Genomic DNA, 22,889 nt, shown 5'->3' with positions numbered 1-22,889 from the left:
ATCAGGATGGCCTTTGAGAACCTGAGATACAATAGGATTTTGGTGAAAGACTGGAAATATTTTTGTGGAAAGAGACAGAGAGAGAGAGAGAGACAAAGACTGAGACAGACAGAGACAGAGATCAGAGCAGCAGAAACTCAAAAAAAATCCCGATCCAAACGTTTAGAAACTGATGGAAATGTGACAATATCTAGTGAAGGAGAGGTGCAATTGAGAAGCATTATTTGTTACAAGAAATCAAAGGATATTAAATTTTTGTCCTTTTTTTTTTCTCTGAGAGAGAACAATTAGCTCATGGCAGAAGTCAGTGAACTGATGCAGTATTTAGGTCTAAATTCATTCTGTAATTTTATTTAGTGAAAAGGTCAGAAGCTAACACTCTGAAGTTTCCTGCCTTAAATCCATTTGGAGACCAATCTGTTATTTCCTTCAGACTAATGTACTCTTGTTAAATTCCTAAAAGAGAGGTCCTGTAGCATGTTGGATAGAGAGCTGGCTTTGAGGTCAGGAACACCTGGGTTTTAAATTTCTGCCTCTGCCTCATTGTCCAGGTGACCCTGGGCAATTCATTTCCCTCCTTAGTGGCCCAAGCATACTTTAAGACTAAATTTCAGAGATATCATTTATTTTTATTGCTAATAAATATTTCCTTCCTTGCTATTACAGTGAAATCACAGGTCCGACTTCCCATTTTGTTTTCCCTAAACAGCTTTAGATGAACATGCGATGTATTACAGGCCTAATGATAGAACAAAAGTAGCTGTGGACAGAATTTTAATATTGCCTGCAATAGTATTTGCACTATTGTGGTAGTTATAACACCTAATGTTTATACAGAACTTTAAGGTTTGCAAAGCACTTTCTATGTATTTTCTCATTTGTTCCTCATAACAATCCTCTTAAGCTGTGAGTTATTATCATCCCCATTTTTCAGATTAGCAAGCTAAGGCTGAAGGCATTTAAGCAACTTGTCCAGCGTCGTAGAGCTAGCAAGTAAAAGAGGCAAGATTTGAAATCAGGTCTTCCAGACTCCTTGTTCAGAACACTAACCATTATATCACATAGTTGACTCTACTTACTATAGAAGAAACAAGCTAAATGGTGGTTTTTGTTCTTTCTTTTTAGAGAGATCAGAGATTGCTATTAATTATTAGGATGTGTATAAATTAGGTTTCATTAACTGGATACTTCTTAACTATTTCCAGTGAGATTTCAACTGGGTTACTATACAAAGCATTTTACAGAAAACCTGTATTTGTTGTTGTTAAAAATTCTGATTATCAGAAAATTAATGTATAGTCTCTAAATCCATGAAACTAAGCGATAAGACAATGCCAGGTGTTATGGAGATAAAATACTTAGAAAGATAGGTGAGCATGCTGAGAGTTCCAGGATATTAAAGGCCCATTCTGCCAGGCACCTAACTTTCTCCATGCATGACCTTTGTTTCTGTATTTGTCAGAATTAACATCTCACAGACTATCTTGTCCTTCTGTTCAATTTTGGTAGCTAATGGACCATTTGAAAGCTGGAATTGAAGATGTATGTGGACAGTGGAGCCACTACCAAGTGAGAGACAAGTAAGGAACCTGGGCATTTTGTGGGCAGATGATACCCGGGAAAGAAAACATCCTAATGAAGAGATTGTTAGAAAGACGTGTAGACTTAAAAATAAAGAATATCTGGGGGAAGTAAGCAGGAAATGTGAAAAATTATCTTGTATAGGAAATGGTCAAAGAGACTATGAATTTTTTAGCAGGAAAAAACTATAGGGATATATGGTGGTCATTTTCTAAATGTTTGAAAAGTTGATGGAAGGAAGAGAGACTGTGTTGCTCCAGTCAGTCAACAATCCAGTCAAAAAACAACGGGCACTTACCATGTTCCACAAACTGTTTTAAGCACTGTGGGTATAAAGAAAGTCCCTGCCCTCAAGGAGCTCCCATTCCAATGGGCAGAAGTAAGGCCACTGCATGAAAGTCAAAAGGAGGTAATATCCTTTAGAAATCTGTAAAATGATCTGTTCCAGTGCCCTGAAACATGGAGATATACCAGGTCTCCTTAATTTCCTGCTTATTATTGAATTGTCTGTACAAGCTTTCATTAGAACAACAGATCCAAGTCAAGAGGATTCTCTATAGGTTAAGAGAATTGGGGAGTTAAGTTCTTAGTTCAAAGCTAGGCCAGGATCTTCTCAAATTTCCTCTCGTCTCTATATACTCCCCCCCCTTCCCCTAGCCAAAAATCACATATTCCTCTCTATGTAGGTGACCTCCCAATTCTATATATCCAACCCTAGTCATTCTCTTTGAACTTCAGTCCTGGATCATCGATCAGATAATTCAAACTACATGTCCCATAGACATCTCAAGCTCAATATGTTCAAAGCAAATTTATAATATTCCTAATAATGTATTATGCTAATATATGTGATCTCCCAGGACATAAAATGGCAAGGAAATCAGGCATGTTTGGGAGGCTGAATGACACTGATGTAGTAATTAATTAGCAGCTTTCCTAAGGAACACATCCCTCTCCTGGACTTCCCTGTTATTGTTAAGGAGATCACTATCCTTTCAGTCACCCAGGTTTAAAACCTTGATATCATCCTTGGTATCACCTCCTCAATCATCCCACATATTCAACCAGTGGCCAATTGTTGTTGCTTCTATCTCCACATGACGTCTCTGGCACGTGCCCTCTCTGCAGTCACACAGGTGCTATTCCAGTTTAGATCCTCATCGCCTCTTGCTGGGACTATTGCATTAGCTTTCCATTTGATCTTATTTCAGCTTTCTAGCCTTTCCAGTCCTTCCTCTACACAATTGCCAAATTGATTTTTCTGAAGTGTGCATCTGATCATGTGACCCTCCCTCCAACTCAATAAATTCCAGTGGCTCTCTATTATGTCTGGGATCTAATATAAACTCTTCTGTTTGACATTTAATGCCCTTCACAACCTGGTCTATTCCCAGCTTTCCAGTTCACATGATTTAAAGTATACAAAATGTAGCAATTGGTTCTATCCCAGTGGAAATATGTAGTGAGAATTTGAATAATGAAACTAATTTTACTGGATTTGTTATTCACAAACTAATCCAGACCTAGTGGTATACTCTTTTCCAGCCTCTATAGTCGAGCCACATTGGTCTTTCTATGACTCACACATGACACTCTATCTCCCCTTTACAGATCTTTGCACTCTGCCCCCATGCCGGAAATGCTCTTTCTCTATCCCTCTGCCTTCTGAAATCCCTGTTGTCTTTAAAGATTTAACTTGAGGGGCAGGTAGATGGGGTAGTGGATAGAGCAGGGCCCTGGAGTCAGGAGGACCTGAGTTCAAATTTGACCTCAGACACTTGACACTAGCTGTGTGACCCTGGGCAAGTCACTTAATCCTGATTACCTTGCCCCCCTAAAATTAACTTGAGTGCCACTTTGTAAATGAAACTTTTCCTGATCCCTTTAGTGGCTAGTATCTTCTCCTCCAAGATTATCTTGTATTCGATCTGTATAGAGATAGGGATTGAAGCTGTGATTTTATTACTATAGGGACTCCCAAGGGAGGAAACTCCCTTCACCTCCATTGGTCAGCACGTTCTCTGCAACTTAACTTCTTAAAAAGTTGCTTAGACTAGGGTCACACAGCCAGTGTGCATCACACACAGGACTTAAAGCCTGTTTTTCCTGGCCCTGAAATCAACTTGCCATACTCTATATCATACTGTCTCTACACTTCTGGGACCCATTCCTGTTAGAATAGAACAGAATCAGATGTTACTGATTGAGTCATACTAAGAAGAGGACACATCAAAATCCACACCTTAGTTTATATTTTTATTTCTAGTTGATAGGTTTAGAGCTAGAAAGAACCTTAAAAGCCATCTCATTCAACACTATCATATTATCAGTGAGAAAACTAAGGCACAGAGAGATGAAATGATTTGCCCAGTCACACAGCTACCAGAGTGGATTTTGGTGGATTTTGAATCCATATCCTTTCATACCAATTCCAAATACTGTTTACACTTGTTATCATCCTTGTGTGAAAAGACTGGGGATTTTTTTCTCTTTTCTATTGTACTATGTTTCCTATATACAGTTTGTCCATCAAACTGATTTTTCTTCTTGTGTACAATGTATATATATCAGTATAATTTAAATGTTTAACACTTGACAAAAAACAAATAAACAAACAGCAAGTCTTTTGGGCTTTGAAGCCAGACTTCTATTCACTACACCATGCTTCTTCCTCTCTTAACTTGTATATGTCATATATATATATAATATATATATTATATGTATACATCTCCCTTGTTAAAATGTAAGCTTCTTTAAAGGCATGGGTTATTTTCTCTTTTGTCTTTGTATTAGTCATTAGCACAATGGTTTGAATAGTAGGTGCTTAATAAATTCTTGTGGGTTGATTGATTGACTGACTGACCACATAGTCTAATCAATTTTGTCCTGATTTGAAATTGGAAGGTGCAGTTTCTCAGTACTGGCCCAAATGGGTACTGAGGAGCAAACTAAGAAAAACAACCAGATAATATTATACATTTCCTGGGAGTCCTGGGACAAGGAAACAAGTGTCTCTCTTTGTCATATGCCTCTGATTAGACTAGAAGATAGTGGGAAGAATATAGGTCACACTCATGCAGGCTTTCCTTTTTCCTTCTAAGAAATCTGAAGCAGAACACACCCTTCTCTAATATCTTTTTCTCTCCATGGGTTCAAGACAGTTGACTTTAACACTCTACTTTCTTCTTTTTCTTTTTGAAAATAGAGGGTTTTATTCCTCTCTCTTTTTCCTCCTCTCTCTTATTTTCTCCTTCTTTCTCTTCTTCTTCTACATCGACTTTAACCAAGGGAGCAGAATCTCTTCAATATCATTAGCTCCAAATGTGCTCTGTGGTCATTTTAGGGGACAGATATAGAGAGTCTTACCACACACTTCTATGATTTCCATCCTTGGCTCACTCAGTTTTTCCTGGCTGCTTCTATTTTCTTTATTATTGTGTTTTGAGCTGTTAGCCCACATGCCCTCATGTCAGTTAAGGGTGTAGAAGAGGTCCTGCCTGCTTTATGATCTTATTTTATCTTCCTTTCAGGAATGTTTGTCTATTTCGTTAGGACTGGTGTTAAAGGGCACATGCTTGACTTAAAGACCCTGTCTTTGATAAAGTCTATAAGATTGTAAAGCAGTAGAAATTTCTTGAAATTTCTCATGAATTCTAGTTCTGAGTCATTTGTACTCCCAAGGAAATTCACATGGTTCAGTCCATTAATCGTGTCTTGTTGGTCAACAGCAAATGATCCTAGGGGATTAGTGGGATGAACTGGTAGAGAGGAATTGGAAACCACCTTCTCCCCACATCCCAACAGATTTTAACTTAACATAACTAGGAGGGGGAAAAAAAGGAAACATAGTATAGTAGATGGATAAGTATTTAGAGTTGGGTAGACCAGTTTTCAAGAACTACCTCTGTAACTATGGGCCAGTCACTCAACTTTCAATGTCCTTGGTCATCCGCTAAGAATAAAAGTTATAAAGTTGTTGCATGTTCATGATGGAAGGAGTTTTGCTGTTCAGGTTCTCTGGGGAAATAACGGATCCAGACTCCCCCCAAAAAATGAAAGGGAAAGGGAAAGGGAAAACGTAAGGAAGTTTTGATTAAAAGTCCCAACAATGCAACCAGTTGTTCTGTGACGCACTAGAAGCAAGTTGCCCATCTGCTAGGGACAGTAGAGGAGATTTTTGTATTGGCTGGAATGCTGGACTAGATAAACTCTGAGGTGCATAGTTTCAAATTCCCTCTTCTCCACACTATCCCATTTTCAGATCTCCTTATTTGAATATACTCATTTCAAAACATTATTTCCTAGAGGACAGGATGAAACTTAGAGTTACGGAGTTTAAAAAAATAGCCATTTAGTGGTGGCTGTAGCAAAATGTAGTCTCAAATGAATGGAGTGAATCACTTTGTCAACTTTTCAGGCCTTTCCTGTGATCTCTCTCCCTCCCAGGATGCCAAGAGGGAGACCACAACTTTAGCTATGAATAACTATAGTGTGGTGGTGGCACATGCATGGCAAACTCTAAACTTTTGGGTGGGTAATGTTTTGGGGTTGATTGTGGTAGGCCTCCTAGGGATTTCTGGATGAAAACCTTTTTCATAAGTAATTGATTTAGGGTGATTAATTTGTTTGGTCCCAGAGAGTGGACATGGGAGGGAAAGGCAGTAACTGCAAAAAGGGAAATTTAAGCTTGATGTCAAGAAGAAAACTTCCTAATGATTAGACGCTCCAGAGATAGAATGAGCTGCCTCATTGGGTAATGCATCTGCATTAGAAATCTTCAAGAAGAGTGGTTCTGGAGTCAGAGGATCTAGGTTGAAATCCTGTCTCTGATTGCCTGTATGACCTTAACTAATCATTTAATCTTTCTGGGTCTAGGTTTCCTTATTGGTTAAAACAGTGGTGGTAGGGGATAACAGATGGTATCTGAGGTTCCTTCTAGTTTTAATTCTGTAACCCCATAATCACATAAAGTTGGGCCCTCCTCTGGAAAAGAAAGGAGGCATATGAGCTGCCCTTTGAATAGAAAATTATCAGAAGGATAGCTACCACTTAAAACATACCGGAGTGCAAACTGGACCACATGCTTGACGTGAGGTTCAGTCTATAATGGGCAAGGGGTGCTATAATCAGCACCAAATCAGGGTGCAGCCTATTCAATCTCTCTGTCATTCAGATTGTCAGGACATATGTTTTTGGGATTTTTGTTTTGTTTTGTTTTTTTTCTTAATTGGCAGGATTCAAAATTATCTGCAACATAATGGGGCAAAACTACTGTAACTACCGGGCCATTTAAACTTATTGGTGTCTGGCTGAATAGGCCAGTATTACTGTAAGTGCAGCTGCTGCTGTTATGTACTATTAGAATGGAACATTTGTTCAAAAGCTTCAACCCACCCTCATTTCTTTTCTTACAATTGGAGCTGAGTTATGCTTCGCCTCCCCCATTCCCCACTCACTCCCACTTTTTGCCCTGATTGCAGCTTGTCCCTTCCCTTTGTCTAGTTGATTTCCAATATATGCAGGCCAGTGGGCCATCATTTCCTTCTTTCTTTCCTTCATTTAAAAATGCACCATTTTAGGGGGGATGGGAAGGGATTGTTGTTAAAAGGCTAAGACAGCTATGATTCCAGGTCTTTTCTCAGTGTTTTAAAAAGTAGGGATAAGTGATGCTGATGATGCTCTCTGTCTCTGTGTCTGTGTGTGTGTCTCTCTCTCTCTTTCACACACACACAGACACACAAACACATATACACACGCACATATACACACACACATTTACATCACTGGCTTCTGAAAAGTTGTTTTTCATTTTCAGGTTTAAGAAGTTTGACCATAAATACTTACGGAAAATTTTGATCCGAGAGAACCAGCCCAAATCGAGCATTGTTTCATTGTATAAGAAGCTGGAAATGAAACAGGCTATTGAGATGGTGGAAACTGGGATTCTAAGCACCACAGCCTTTATGATTCCCCTCCAGTAAGTAAATCTATTTCTCAACTTAGGAACTGTATGCCAGAATTCAGTGGTGACTGAATCACTGAATTTCAATTAAAGATAATACTTTATCAATAATAATAATAAGAAGAAGAAGAAGAAGAAGAAGAAGAAGAAGAAGAAGAATGATAATTCCATAGCTTTGGAGCTGGAATGGACCTTAGAGACCAAAGCCTGCCCCTTTGTGTTACAAATGAGGAAACCAGTGCAGAGAGGTTAAGTTACATGCCTGAGGGTAATACAACTAATTAGTGTTTGAGGCATGAGTTGAATCCAGGTCTACTTGATTCCAAAGTGGATAGTTATCCGTTGTGCCATGCCACCTTTTGAGTCATTAGGTGAAAGCATGAGGAACAAACTTCCTATGTGTTAATATTAGCTTTTCCATTTAGAAGTTCACCTGTGCATTACATCTTTTATCCTGTTTCTGCAAATACCTGTTAAGCAGAAGTTAGCCTATGTAAAGAACCATGACATCTTGGTAAAATGACAGCCTAGATTTTACATTATTATCTTTATTCCCCTGCCTATCAATCTGTTTTCTCTGAAAGCCCCTCAAGGCTTGTCTTAGATTTGGTGCTCTTGTCAGTGGCTGCCCCTGTAGTTTCTGCTCATTTCTTCTTTGCCTCTATTGCATCCCCATTGACCCTCTTTCATATGTGCTGACCAAGGTATTATGAAATGGAATGAATGGAGCCCCCTTGTGGGGTTGGAGGGGAAAAACGATGAGGAAGTGGGAAAGATGGAATGGTTGGTGGGTCACACATGGAAAGTCATGTGGTTCCAAGTATATTTAGAATTGTGTTTAAAGGCAAATTCTGTATGAGTCTGTAGGGAAGTTTGGGGACATGTGCAATATTTCTGGTGAGTATAAATTATTGAGGAAATATGATAAGGGGAAATTAAAAACCACAAGATAACTAATTTAGGGCTCGAAAGGACTTCAGATGCCATCTAGTGTAACACACTCAGATGGGGCAAAGAGGTTCTCCCCTTCTCCCCACTGAGTTTAACTGATTTGCCCAAGGTTATGCAGATACTAAGTATCAGAGTTGGGTTTGGACCCAGACTCTCTGATTCTAAATCCAGCATTATTTTCCATTGTATCATAAGGGAACACTGGTATGTGGATAAAAAGGAATATGGGAATGTGAAGCAAATCAATGTAAGCTTTTCTTGCCCACCCCAATTCCTCATGAAAGAAAGACCTTTTCCTATGAGGTTTCTTAAATCTGATTTTCCCAGTGTGTGTGACTCACTAAGAGTAAGCTAGAAAGATTTGAAAGTGACATTAACTTTTATTTTGAGCCATTATCCTACCAATTAATAAATTACTGCATCAATTCCTCTAAGAGGTAGTGAAACTCCAAAAGATGCTTGATTTACTTACTAGCTTATGGACTCAGAGATTACTTAGGTTGATATAACAATTATTTATGGGTCCATTTAATTCAACATTCTTAATTAAGTACCTGCTTTGGGCAGTGTTCCTCTAGCTCCTCCCGGGGAGGAGATATAAAGCATGTATCCCTGCCCCCATTTGAAGTTGATAATTTAGTAGTGATGATATGACATACATATGTAGAGTGTAAAATAGAGAATGAAAAGTACATAAAGGAAATAGGAATAAAATGGTATGATGTTTCCAGGTAAGAAAAGATAATTTCTGACCTGAAAGTCTAAAAAAAAAAATCAAGAAAGAATTTTTAGGAGATGTTCCCTTTACAGGGTGTCTGGAAAGATGAATTGGATTTCAACAATCAAAGATGGAGGAGATAGAAGGTGAAGGCATTCCAGGAATGGGGAATAGTTTGGGCCAATGTGCAGAGATCAGAAAGCATAGGTCCACTGCAGGCCATAGAAAGTAGTCTAGTTAGGCTAGTGCATAGAGTGGTGAAAAATTGTGGCAGATGAAGCTGGAAGGGTAGGATCAAAAACATCCCTCCTCATCAAAGCTTCTTTGGAAGCTAAAGATCACCATTAGTTAAGAAAGCCACTTGAGAGAAGAATTAGCAATGAAAATCAAAAGAAATGACACTGAAGTCTACATTTGTTAACTCCTGGATAACTCCCTTCTCTTTAGATAAAATGATATCACCAACGCCATTTTTGCATGTTTTGTGTAATGGAGAATAGGACCAAATTTGAATTCAGAAGAACTGGTTTTAAATATATTATGTACCACTTATTTCTTGGGTGACTTTATGCAAATTCCTTTATCTCTTGGAAGCCTTAGGTTACTCATTTGTAAAATGAGGGGATTGAATTAGCTAAAACTAATAAAGGTCCTTTCCAGCTTTAAAATACAGTCAATGGTCCTATGAGGTTTTTTTTTTAATTATTATTTTGAAATATCTATCATTTCAGCAGTGTGAATAGTTTCATCCTTTTATACCTTCAGTGGTTTTACGAGTTTGGGGTTTTCTGTTTGGTTTTTTTTTTGGGGGGGGGTTTGTTTTTGGACTGGATCTGTGATTTCACCAGTATAAGGAACTTCAGGAAGGAAACTCCCTCTACCAATGTAGATCAGCCCCTGATGTGCAATTTATAGTCTCATTAAAGAATTGTCCTGAGCACTGAGACATTAAGTGACTTTGACCAGAGTCCCACAGCAAGTTTGGGTCAGAGGCAAGATTTGAACCCAGGACTTCCTAATTCTGAAGACAGCTCTCTATCCACTGTGCACATTACCTAATGACGAACTGAAGGCTAAACTTCTGGTGATGAACCACTCCAAACTTAAGCCAGTCCTTGGATAATGGATATATAATTTGTCATTGGGCCTGCTGTCAAAGTCTTTCCATCTTGGAAGAGCCCACTAAAGGTTAGGCTTTACTCTATTGTGAACTTTAAGGAACCGGATCACCCCCACACCATGACCAAGCACCAGGAAATACAGAAATAAAGTTTTAGTGAAGATTAATCTTCCATAGTCTGGAACAAGAATTAAACTATACTGTGGAAGACATCATCGCTTTATGTATAAACATGTGTGGATTAGTCTGAACTGTTACTGCCAGCAGTTATATGGCTTTTAATCATAGTTTTGGAAATGCTTAATGGAAGTGTGTTTGAGTTAGAAAGTGAGGAATTTCCTTGGCTCTCTCTTATTACTCCCTCAGAACTTGTTTTGGGTGTGTGAGTCGCACTTATCTCAATGAAAATCAGCCTGGCACATGGTTAAAAATGTTTTGGAGCTTGACAATTTGAAGGCATAGCTCTCAATCCTCTGACTTTCTTTCCTCAAGGCAAAATATAAACTTCCTTTGTGTTCAAAAGACCAATCTAGTGAAGTCAGTTATTTCTATTACAACCCCCTTAGGCAATGATCAGGGTCAGCAAGAGGCTCCTCAGGTAAAGATTTTCTTTTTCTTTTTACTTTTTTTCACTTCCTTTTCTGAACTAATCGACCTGTGGAACTTCAAAAAAAAAAGTTAGATATAATAGAAAAAGAGAATAAGTAGAAATTACCCTATGATGACAGTTTCTGTATTTAGATGGCAACTGTTTGATCTTATGGAAACTCCTAAGAAGCCTAGCGAAAAGGAATTCCTCTGTTGAGATCAAGGCAGCTGACCTCTGAACAAACAAACCTTTATACAATGTTAGGAAAGAAGCATGTGGACTGAAGCCACTACTTAAATGGTAACACTCTATGGACTTATAATGCCAAATACTAACTTGCATACGCCAGTCTTCCCCTAAGTTTTGTTCAGAGTGGTATTTTACCCCAAGAATTTGTTTGGTGTTCTAGTTTCCAATATTCAGTAAGAGTTCGATGCCTAGAGATACCAGAGAATAACAACAACAATAATTCCTTGTGTTTCTATAGGCTGCTATAGTTTTCAATGCACTTTCACATGGATCAAATGAGATGCATATCAAGCACTTTGCAAACCTCCAAGCATGATATAAATTTGAGCTACTATTATCTCATTTGATCCTAACAACTCTATAAGATAAACAGGATAAGTATTCTCATTCCCATTTTCAAATGAGGAAGCCGAGGGGGCTAAGAGACTCCTTTGAACTCAAAGGATTAGTGATTGGTGGATGTGGTTTTTTCTGTATTGTTTGTAACAATATTTGTAGGACTTCCAACCATAGTTTTAAAATTATCATATGATAAAGGTAAAAATGAGGAAGTCACTTAATTTGATTTTTGCTACATGAATCCTTCTTTGGGCAAGGATTTGATGTGTATATTAGTGCTGGGTATTTAAAGCATTTACTTAGGACCCTAAATGAATCTCAAAAATAGTAAAGACTGTATTGACAATTTTTTTTTCCTTTTGTTTATTTTAATATTATTATTAAGATTGAAAGGATATGAAAAATATATTTTAACTGTCTGAAATGTTAAGACATTATATCTTTTAAACCCCCAGTAGTTGAGCCATTTTATATAAATGAAATCAATAAGCAATTTCAGGGGGAACAACTGATTGTACATCCAACCACTACCAGTATAGAATAACTGTTCCCCAACCACTACCAGTATAGAATAACTGTTTCCCTTCCCCCCGATACCTCCCATTCTGACAAAATTCCAAAAATTAGAAACAAATCATATGGTGTCAGTATAATTTTTCCATTAGAGCTGGGAGATAGTGTGGAAAAGATAAGGCCAGCACCATGTATACCACCAGTTTTATATTTGTTCTGCATGGCTGCTCACTAGTGTGACCTTTTTCAATAGATACTGAGCAAAATGTCCTTCCCCCCACCCCCATCCCACCCCCATCCACCCATACTGTATGTCTTTTAGGCACTACCATTCTCTCTATTGTGTGTGTGTGTGTGTGTGTGTGTGTGTGTGTGTGTGTGTGTGTGGTGTGTGGTGTGCAGCAGCCATTCTTTCTGTAGGACTTTCACTGAGTTCTTTGTCTGAAAGTGGAGCAAGAAAACTCCCCTGTGAATCAGGGATCAAAATTCTGCTCCCTGAAAATGCCGCACATACTATTTTGTAAAATACCCATATGAGAAATGAATACTCCAAATAGTAAAATTAGTGGTGAGTAGATAAAGCGCTACAGGGGGAAAAGGGGTGACCTTTGAATCAGGAAGATTTGGGTTCCAGTCCTGACTCTGTCATCCATTGGCCATGGGCAAGTCACTTCATCTCTTAAGATCCTAGGAAGTCTCCAAGACTATAGGCTGTTGAATAAGTGCTGATGTGCATTGGTGAAGGACTTGTCACGCTAACAGTTCCCTACACCAATAGAACTGCAGGTCAAACCAAAATTAATTTGGAAGTAAATTTGTATGTAGATGTTTTTAAAAACATAGAATAACTTTCTATTGTGTTTGGGGTATAAATGAAAAGAAGCAAAGAAAGCAACATAAAAACCTTTCCTACTGATGGGATCTTGAGTCAGATTGTTCCAGATGCATTGAATTTCAGATAATATTCACGTCCTACGTAAGATAGATCTAATTCCCTTTTGGATAAGAAATACATGTTAGAGTAACAGCTTTGCTAAAACTCCCAGTTAACTGTTTTGTTGTTATTTTTACTAAAATAAATTGTCATTCAGTTAGGTTGCACTAGACATATTAGCTTTTTCATTACTAGTTTTCATTTCACTTAAGTTTTGTTCCAGATTATCTTTTGTATGTGTAGCATCAGACACATCATACTGGGCATGACAGCAGAAAACTCAGGAGTTACTGTAACACTCCCTCAAGCCATCAAGATAAATTGAGTTGAATTAAATCTGGCTCCTTCTTAAGTGGTCAGCTTTAAGCTTGGTAGAATGCCAGTATTGTTCTAATACTGTATAAATCTAGGTTATTTCAGTGGTTTTTCCTACACGACTTTTTTGGAGATACGAATCTTGGTAAAGCAGTGAACCATTTTTCCAGCTGTTGTTTTTGCTTAGCAGAATAATGCCTGCCTTTCCTCCCCTGATACATACAGGGCACAGAGAATTCAAGGAACCAAAAGGCTTTCCCCTGAGGATGTGGAATCCATGCGGGACATTCTGACACACAACATGTACCAAGTTCGACAAAGGGTGTGTACCAGTCCTTTTGGGCTCTTATGACAAGGCTTCAGACTTGTCAATCATTGCATTTGATTGGCTTACTTTCTCTTCATCTTACCTCAGCTAAACCCTTTCATTCCTCTTATGTAAGAAAGTGAGTTCTATAGAGGAAAGGGAAGTGCCTATATCTAGAAATTTGTGGTGGGTTGTTTTTTGGGTTGTTTTTTTGTTTTGTTTTGTTTTGTTTTTTGGTTTGTTTGTTTTGCCAGGAAGATGAGCTCTGCAACATAAAAGAAAAGGCAGATCCAGTATCTTACTCTAGGGGTCAGGCTACCCCAGCCTGAGAGCCCTATTCCCCCTGTATGGAACTATCAGGCCTTCCTCATGCTTATATCCATAGACCCAGAAAAAGAAAGATGCTTAAGACTGAGAAACTATTCTTTTGGTTAGCCTAAGTATAGTTTAGAAAATTCCTGGCTTTTCTCACCATTGATTCTCTTCGTCTTCCTTGGGATTGACTTCAGGCTGATTCAGTGTTTGCCACTTGGCAATTTGTGCCTAAATTCCTAGTTCTGGACAGAATCTGAGAGATGCTCTGGTCTACCCCTCTCACTTCACAGATGAAGAAACTGAGGCCACAAAAGTTTAAATGACTTGACCAAGATCTCACATCTCTTTAGTGGCAGAGCTGGGTCTAGAATTCTGTTCTTCAGTTTTCTAGTCCTATTCTTTTTCTAATTATATCAGGATAAATGCTTAAATGAAGAGTATTAATGTTTGCTGCCTTCTCTTTCACAAAAATAGCCGATTAAGGGGTACGTGTCTATGAAGGAGTCTGTACCTACTGAAAGAATAAATGGGTTTTGTTTTGTTTTTTTACTATGCTATGGCCATAAGGGTAGAGAGATAACCTTAGAACCAGGAAGGCCTTAGTTCCAAGCACCCCTCTAACACATCCTGGCTGTGACTCTGGACAAGTCACTTAAGTTTTTAGTGCCTTTAAGGCTATAAGTTGCAGAGAAGGGGCCTACCTGCATTGGCAAAGGGAGTTTCTTCCCCAGTGAATTCCTTATACCAATGAAATCACAGCTCCAGTGTTTACTCTATGTCTATAATTAATAAATCAGTCAGTAAATATGTATTGGCACCTACCATGTGAGAGTCAGCATCGTACAGTAACTAGAGAGCTGGCCTCAGGGTCAGGAAGACATGAGCTCAAATCCTCCCTCAGCTATATTCTCCTGTAAGTAAGTCATATTAATTCTCTCCAAGCAACCCTTTAAGGCCGTTAAGTTGAAGGGAAAATGCTAACCTACATTAATAGAAAAAAAATTCCTCATTGACAGTTCCTTACACCAACAAAATCAATGGTTAATCAACGAATTAAATATCGACTATCTGCTAGGTACTGTGATAAGTGCTGGAAATCGGAGGCCCAGTCTAATGTGCCAGGCACTATGTTGGACCCCCGTTTGTATTATTTATATAGAATAGTTGATAGTAGGTAGACTGAGCCAAGCAAAATAGAAAAATAATTTCATAGTTAATCTCAATTGAGTAGATAAGTATTCTCTGGTCAGATGACAGTTTGCTAATTTTGTGGAGAATAAAATGAGAAAATATTTTTAAAGCACTTTTTAAACCTTGAAGCACTATATAAATGCTAGTAGCAGTTGTCATTGTAGTCTTAGTAATATCTCTTGATTTTTTTCCATATGTGGAAGGTGTTTCAATTTTGAGTCAAATCAATAGGTAAAAGTCCGCAGCTAGGATGGCCAGAGAATGGTGTATTCTTATATAGCTCCAGGACCTGGAGGCCTAGCTTAACCCCATATTATCTTCAAGGAAAAAAGGAATTCCCAGGATCCAAGCAGTTCTTAATTTAGGAGTGGCTGATTTAGTTTAAGAATTTGGAGTCTCACCATGCAGGTCTGAGGTGAGCTCGGGGTTCTCATTAAATCACTGAGGGCTATTCTACTGTGAGTCAGTTCTATGGATCATTCCTGCAGTTGAACTCTTTTCCCAATGTTTGCTGAATCAGGGAGAAGCTACATTCAGACTTGCTCTGTCTAGGGATTTGGGGTAGATTCTCCCTTAGCCTATCCTATTCTGTGTTTTCAATGTGATGAGGAATTGAAAGGGAAGAACTAGAACACAAGTAACCTCTAGAGGGTGAGAAGACATTATTATCTCTCTTTTGCTTTCATTTTTGTGTGGAATAGGGGAAGTGTTTCTGGGACTCAGGAGAGATCAGACTGGAATGATGCCCCACTGCTGTAAGCAATATGGCAGATCTGAATAGTACTATATTTACATGAAGTATCTTGTCCTCCAGGTGGAGCCACTGGCCTCAGACATTAGTTGAGCCTTTAGATGTGAATCAGTGGTTGACTTATTCAATCAATGATGAGATTTTTAAAGTCAGGCCACTCCCAGCATTTTCATAGTAATGTCTTCAGATGAATTTTTCATCTTCAAAGGGCTGGAATAAGAGAAAGAGAAAGAGTAAAAAAAAAATTCTTGTACCTGTGGCCCCATGTGCTGGACCCTTAGACTATAGAAGATGATACATGTCCCAAATGTTTATCTTGGATTATGGGCCAAAATGACCTTGGTGTCATAGATGCACTATTCTATACTTCAAAAACAATGACAAAAAAATATTCATAGTAAGTGACTGAAATATAGATATTTTGGTTAGTCAAAATGCCTGATGTCTCTGTAACATCATATGATGTCAATTCCAAAATTTTGAGTGTGCATTGTAAATTTATGAGGCCAGAAAGCAGGAAGAAATATATTTCCTGCATATCAGTACAGGAAGTGAGAAAGAGCCAATGTTATATGAGATGGATCAGAGGTACATTGAAAAGCATTCCTGCCCTTCTCCCCACTCTCACCCAATTATCTCCCCCAGCAGACCCTGGGACCAGAAATTCCAAACAGTAGTTTTATTTTAGGGCAGCTAGATGGCACAGTGGACAGAGAATTGAGTCTAGAGTCAGGAAGACTCATATTCCTGAGTTCAAATCAGGCGTCAGACACTTACTAGCTGTATGACCTTGGGCAGGTCACTTACACTGTTTGCCTCAGTTTTGTCATCTTCAAAAAGAGCTGGAAATGGCAAACCACTCCAGTTTCTCTGCCAAGGAAACCTCCAAATGGGGTCACAAACAGTCAGGCACAACTGAAGATGACTAAACAACAAGTTTTCTTTTAGTTTGAGGCTTTGATAGCATCTGTTAAAATGCAATGCAGTGAAGTTATTATGAGAATGATAGCACATTAAGCTGCTGTCACCTAAGATTATATCAATACCAACTATTTATCAGATTAGTTATATGGTTGCCTGAAAATTTCTGAGGAACTGGGACATAGGGTAGGTTAAGTTTGAAGGGGGAAGAAAAGATCTCAAGTATATGGGTTTCTACTTAAGAAAAGCATATTTAGATGAGATCTTAGGTATCTAGGAGGCAACATATGCACCAGACATCTGGGTAAGTCTATTGAAAAAAGGAAAAGGAGATCCAAGAAAAATGAACTTAGTCAAATTCATGATTTTGCCTATGGTTGAAAGCTGTACTGAAAATGCTTGCAAAATGAGCAGCATGTGTCTATAATCCCATTCTCATTTCAGACCCTGTCCTACAATAAGTATAACCTGAGAACAGAAACAAGTGAGAAACAAGCAAAGGAAATTCTAATTCGTCGCCAACATACCTTCAGGGAAAGTCTAAGGAAAGGCAACAGCCTGCCGTGGGGAAAGCTGGTACAAGTTGTCATTTACTTACTTGGAGTAGAAATATTTGTTCATATATTCATTCATTTATTTGTCAATATTTATCGGGCACCTATCATATTTGGCTGTTTCTGTAAATTCTAAAACTTAAGCCACCTGAAATTAATTTTTACATTTACATAAATCATTAATTTTGAATTTTTTTGGTCTGGAGCTTCTCAAAAAAAATAAGGTGCTGGATATCATGGCAGCCTCCTCTCCCTTCTTCCAGGCCTTAGAAGCATGTTGATCCATTTGCCAAAGAATTTCTGAGTGTGATGTGATATTTCCACTATATGTTAGGAATGAGGTACCAATAACCAACACATTCCAAGTCAAGATTCTTCTGGGAGGCCTATTGTATTCCAGGATTGATTCAGTTTTCCTAAAGACCCTATTGAAATCCTACCAATCTGCTGGGCTAGGTTGGTTCCAGTGACCCCTTAGCATAGGCAGGCAAGTTTCTTGAGGACATGCGAATTATTCCATTTTTTTTTTCATTTACTACATTTAATACCCATTAAAATTTACCAATGATTAAAGCCTTTAGCATGAAACTGGATGAGAGTCATCTATAAGGCAGAAGATTGGGCCCTATTAGCTACATGTATTAACTAATTAGGCAAAAACTGGTTTGCTATAACTATTGTGCCTTGGAATTAGGAGGCTGCCTTTGACTCCCTCTGTATGGTAGATACAACATGAGGGCATGAGTCTTAAAGGCTTAGATTCACCCCAAGTTAAAATGGATTAGAATTAGTTTTATTCATGGGCTACTGCATTTTTCTTATCACTTCTCTCATAACGAATCTGAATTCTTCATACAAAATTATACCCAAGCCAACTTCCTTAGTGTCTCTCCCAGAGAAAGTCAAGGTCTGATCTGGTGTGGATCCTATTTTTGTATCATAGAGTGGAATTATGATCTGGTGCAGACCCTATTCTACTACCATATCTAGAGGGGCTCCAGGGAGCTTTGAGTTTGCTTCCAAGGCTCTTGGCATTTAAGTAAAGGGTCTTTGAACATTCATTATAAGCTAGAGTGACCAGGTAAGCCAGTGATGGGTACCATGAAAGACTCAAGCATTTTACCTTTCTTAACCAAAGCACAACTTCAATCAATCATTTCCAAGATTCCAAGTACTCAATGGCTCCCCACTGCTCGTGGGGACAAGACAGACTCCTGATTCTGGCGCTTAAGGTTCTGATATGTCTCCAAATACTTTTTTCTGCTCTATCTCACACTATTGCCATATGTGTGTGTGTGTATGTGTGTGTATGTGTACATATACATTATGTATTACATATACATATACATACATATATATATATATATATATATATATATGAAACTCCATCCAGACTCAACTATTTAATGTTCTTCAAGTATGTCCCCTTTTTTTCTGCTTCCATGCTTTTTGCCATTTTGCTCCCTTCATTTGGAATAATATCAAAATCCCATCCATCTTTCAAAGCCTATATAAAATTTTACTGTTTTATGAAACCTTCTTTGATCCCCCAACAAGATGTGATCTCTCCCTCTTTGGATCACCCATGATATCACAGATTTATATCTGGAAGGATCCAGAGATGCTATCTAAGCCAACCTCCTCATTTTAAAGATAGGAAATTAGGGTCCTGAGAGGTTAGTCCTTTGTCCAGTGCCACAGAGGTAGCAAATAGGAGGGGTTAGGGTTTGAACCCAGGTTCTTTATTTTAAATCGAGGGCTCTGAGCCTGGAATCAGGAAGACCTGAGTTCAAATCTGGCCTCAGAAAGAAACTAGTTGTATGGCCCTAGCCAAGTCACTTAACCTCTTTGCCTCAGTTTACTCAATAGTAAAATGAGGATAATAACAGTATCTATCTCTCAGGATTTTTGTGAAGATCGAATGAGATAATATTTGTTAAGTGCTTAGCACAGTGCCTAACACATAATAAATGCTTGTTTCTTTCAATATTTGAATCTCTTCAGCACCTGCCATGGTGCCTTGCATGGAATAGGAGCTCAATAAATATATAAGTTGAACTACTTAAAATGGTTAAAAGCCAGTGGATTAAATTGGAGCCATTATGATGTGTTTCCGTATGTGTGTTGTCTAATTTAATTTATGTTCTCAAACTCCATCAGTACCAACTAACGTATTGTTTAATTTTTTCTTGTTTCATGTAGAGTGGCATCAAAAATATCCGCTACCTCTCCTTCCCTTATAGCAACCCTCATTCAGCAAACAGAGAAACAGGGACTGGTGTTTTTACAGGTAATTTATCTGTTTGCTTTTCTTCCTCCAAAGAATGAAAAAGATCCATCTCATGGGTCTCTGGAATTTCGCTCATTTCAAACTACTGAAATTTTTAGAAGTTGTTTTACTTTTATGAAAGTAATTCATCGGTGTCTGACTACAATATTTTAGCAATTGTTTTTCTCTTTTGAATTTTTTTAATCTCTTGAAGTCTACAAATTTCAAAAGTCACTCTTTTAACAAAAAACAACATCCCCTCCCCAACCTAAAGTTGATAGAAAAGTATTTTTTCAAATTCTTGGAGACAGTTGAAGGTAAAATTGGTTTGGAGTCTTCATAGATATGTTTTTTGTGACTTGGTTTCTTTTCTATTTGTTTATTTTTTTAAATATTAAGATTTCAAAGAATAAAGGAAACTGAGTTTTAAAGCATTTCAACATAGTTTAGTATTAAATCTTTGGGAAGTGTGTACTTGTTTCTATCTGGTAAAATATCATTCAGATATAGACAGCTCAAATAATCCAAACTCCTCAGCAGAATTTTTGGATTAGAAATTATTTCCTCAGGTAGCACCTTCAGGGTATATGTGAATATACCATTTATAATGATGCTCAAGTGGACCCATGATATCACTGACTTGGATACTCCTTCTGATGATACAGACCATATCTTATCTATGCTGACCTCTGGTCCATGTCCTCCTATAAGTTCAACACATTATGATGAGTCTACTCATCATAATGGAAACCTTCCATTCTTTTCCTCTGCCATTTGAAGCAACACTCAAGCTCTCTTCCTTGTTATCCCTCACCTTTGGCACATAACAATCATTCATCTTTTTCTATCACACATTCCTAATGACATCTTTTAGACCTGCTCTTCTTTTAAATTCCTCCCTTGTCTCACAAGTGGCAGCTTACTTTCACCTGCCATGCACCTCTCCACATGCTTTCTGTATAGTACTCATTCTCATTTCATTGGAAAGTATTATGTTCCATGTATTGGAAATATACAACACCAATAAAAGATTGATGGCTATTAAAAGGATATTTAAATGACACTTCCTTCAAAACATACCTGAATTGGCAAATAGAGAAACAGGCTATATAAAATATATATCTAGGTATTTGAAAAGTACAATATGAGTAGAATATGAGTAGAGACCTAGTTGATGTCACCCACTTCGTTTCATGATGAAGAACTCTATTTCCACTTATCACCTTAAAAACTGGATGCTGAAAACATGTGAATGATATTTTTCAATAGAAAGATTTATATTAAACCCCTCAATAACTTCTTGGCTATTATCCCCCTTTTTTGTTTACAAACAGGCTGACTATTACATTAGCACAAGAACAACAAGGTTTGAGAGGCACTTTACATATATTATGTCATTTTATCCTTATAAAACCCTGGCAAGTAGCTGCTATCATCAACTGTCAGGGGAAAAGAGGTTAAGTGACTTTCCTGGGGTCACACAGTAAATCTCTGAGGCTAGATTTAAACTCAGGTATTCCTGCATCAAGGTCCATTGTTCTAGTCACTGTCTTTATAAGCTAAGGATGGTGAAATTCATAGAATTGAACTTAAAACTATTTATAGCTATGTAGCATAGTGGATAGAGCTTTGGGCCAGGAGTCAGGAAGACTCATCTTCCTGAGTTCAAATCTGGCTTAAGACACTTCCTGGGCAAGTCACTTAATCCTGTTTGCCTCAGTTTCCTTATCTATAAAATGAACTGGAGAGGGAAATGGCAGTACCTTTGCCAAGAAAATCCCAAAGGAGGTCTCAAAGGGTTGTACCTGACTGAAAAATAACTGAAAACTTTAAAAAAGAAATATTATCAGAATACTAACACTTTTCTGTTCACAGTCACATTTAATTTTCTGGGTTTTAATTATGCTTTTCTGTGAGCTGTAAATTATTTCCTAACACTATGACATCACTTTTCATATTATTTTTTAGAAACAAAGTACTTTATAAGCATTAATCTGGTAATGAAACAGTCACTCATCTACTAATCCAGTGAAATAAGAATTTCTGTAGGAGAAATGTCCCAACATAGGGGAAAGTAGGCTGGTAGAAAATGGACTGGAAATTTTGGGGTATTTATTTAAAATATTGCAAATGTGTTAGATTTTACCCTTTGAGAACTGGGAATGAAGATAATTATACTGAAGAGAAAGTTGTGGGAGATGAAAATTACAAGTGACTTGCCTAAGGTAAGTGTCAGACCCAGGAATGGAGTACTCTTCCCTTCAGTATTCCATCAGCACAATGGATCATCTGAGATGAATACCTTGCTCTTTGTTCCTTACTCCTTTCAGATTGTGTTTGTTTGTTTGTTTTTGTCCTTTAGATGATGATAGCAGTGATGCAATCTTCCCTCCAGTTACATTTAAACCACATGCTCGAACAGGGTCACTTCAAGAAAGAAGACAGCAGCCAGAGATGATTCCAATGGAGAGGTTGCGTAGAGGGGGGAGATCTTTAAACTTGGGTGGTCAAAGAAGTGCTGCCCGAGGAGACCAAGTGAGCAGAGTAAGGCCACCCTTAATACCAAAGCCACAGTTTCATGCAGTGGATGAGGAGTATGAATCGGGAGAAGAAGAGGAAGAGACAAGAGTAGTGGGGCCTAGATGGACAGCAGAACCTAGAAATGGAAAAGAATACCACAAATCCCATAGTCCTTTGCTCCCAAGAAAGTAATATTATTCTCTATAAGACTTTGCCTTCCTCTCCAACAAGTTAGCCTTCTGCATTTTACTTGTCACTTTGAAAAAGGAATTTTCAGAGTTTTGAGGAGGACAATTAGGTTGGGTTTGCTTTCCCAAGCTAAGGAAAAGATTAGATAGGTATCTGTGAAGGCAGAAGAAAAACCATCTGTGGAAAGGTCAGCAGAGTCATGTTTTGGAACTCTATTAACTAAGCAAGTTGAACCACATTCTTAGCTGACACAATTTTGTGGGAGAATTCCTAATGGGTGATGAGAGATAATTATTCTGAAGGCAATTAACTACTAAGAGTTACCATAAAGTGGTATAGCATGAGACTCTAATCCATGCTAGATAATTCAGGTAAATCAGTGGTGCGTGCTGTACCATATGAATGTGTAGCTTTTAACTGTGCACTCTGGTGTATTTACCACTTGGACATTCTTTATACAGTCTCCTATTTCTGGGGTAGATAAATCCATAGAATCAAAAATTATAAAAGTTGTAATTACTTTGTAACATTTACTCAATACTAATAACATAGACCATAGGACTAATCTCTATGAAGTGAATTTGTAATATACAGTGTGACC

At 38.0% G+C, this 22,889-nt stretch overlaps 1 protein-coding gene across 1 annotated transcript in view; it reads left to right on the top strand.

The window, feature by feature from the left end:
- The window catches only part of LOC114046350 (sodium/hydrogen exchanger 4-like), an 81,088-nt gene extending 58,797 nt beyond the window's left edge, over positions 1 to 22,291 (top strand). The window contains exons 7-12 of the mRNA XM_027866657.1: positions 1,510 to 1,580; positions 7,397 to 7,558; positions 13,497 to 13,593; positions 17,201 to 17,332; positions 19,513 to 19,600; positions 21,942 to 22,291. Of these exons, the coding sequence (XP_027722458.1) occupies positions 1,510 to 1,580; positions 7,397 to 7,558; positions 13,497 to 13,593; positions 17,201 to 17,332; positions 19,513 to 19,600; positions 21,942 to 22,291 (900 nt within the window). The remainder of the gene's footprint in view (positions 1 to 1,509; positions 1,581 to 7,396; positions 7,559 to 13,496; positions 13,594 to 17,200; positions 17,333 to 19,512; positions 19,601 to 21,941) is intronic.
- Positions 22,292 to 22,889: the final 598 nt, after the last annotated feature.

The sequence above is a fragment of the Vombatus ursinus genome, unplaced genomic scaffold, assembly GCF_900497805.2.
Source record: "Vombatus ursinus unplaced genomic scaffold, bare-nosed wombat genome assembly UNPS02014781.1, whole genome shotgun sequence".
NCBI lineage: Eukaryota > Metazoa > Chordata > Mammalia > Diprotodontia > Vombatidae > Vombatus > Vombatus ursinus.
The sequence above is the reverse complement of the archived record's forward strand: the minus strand, read 5'-3'. Positions and strand labels throughout refer to the sequence as shown.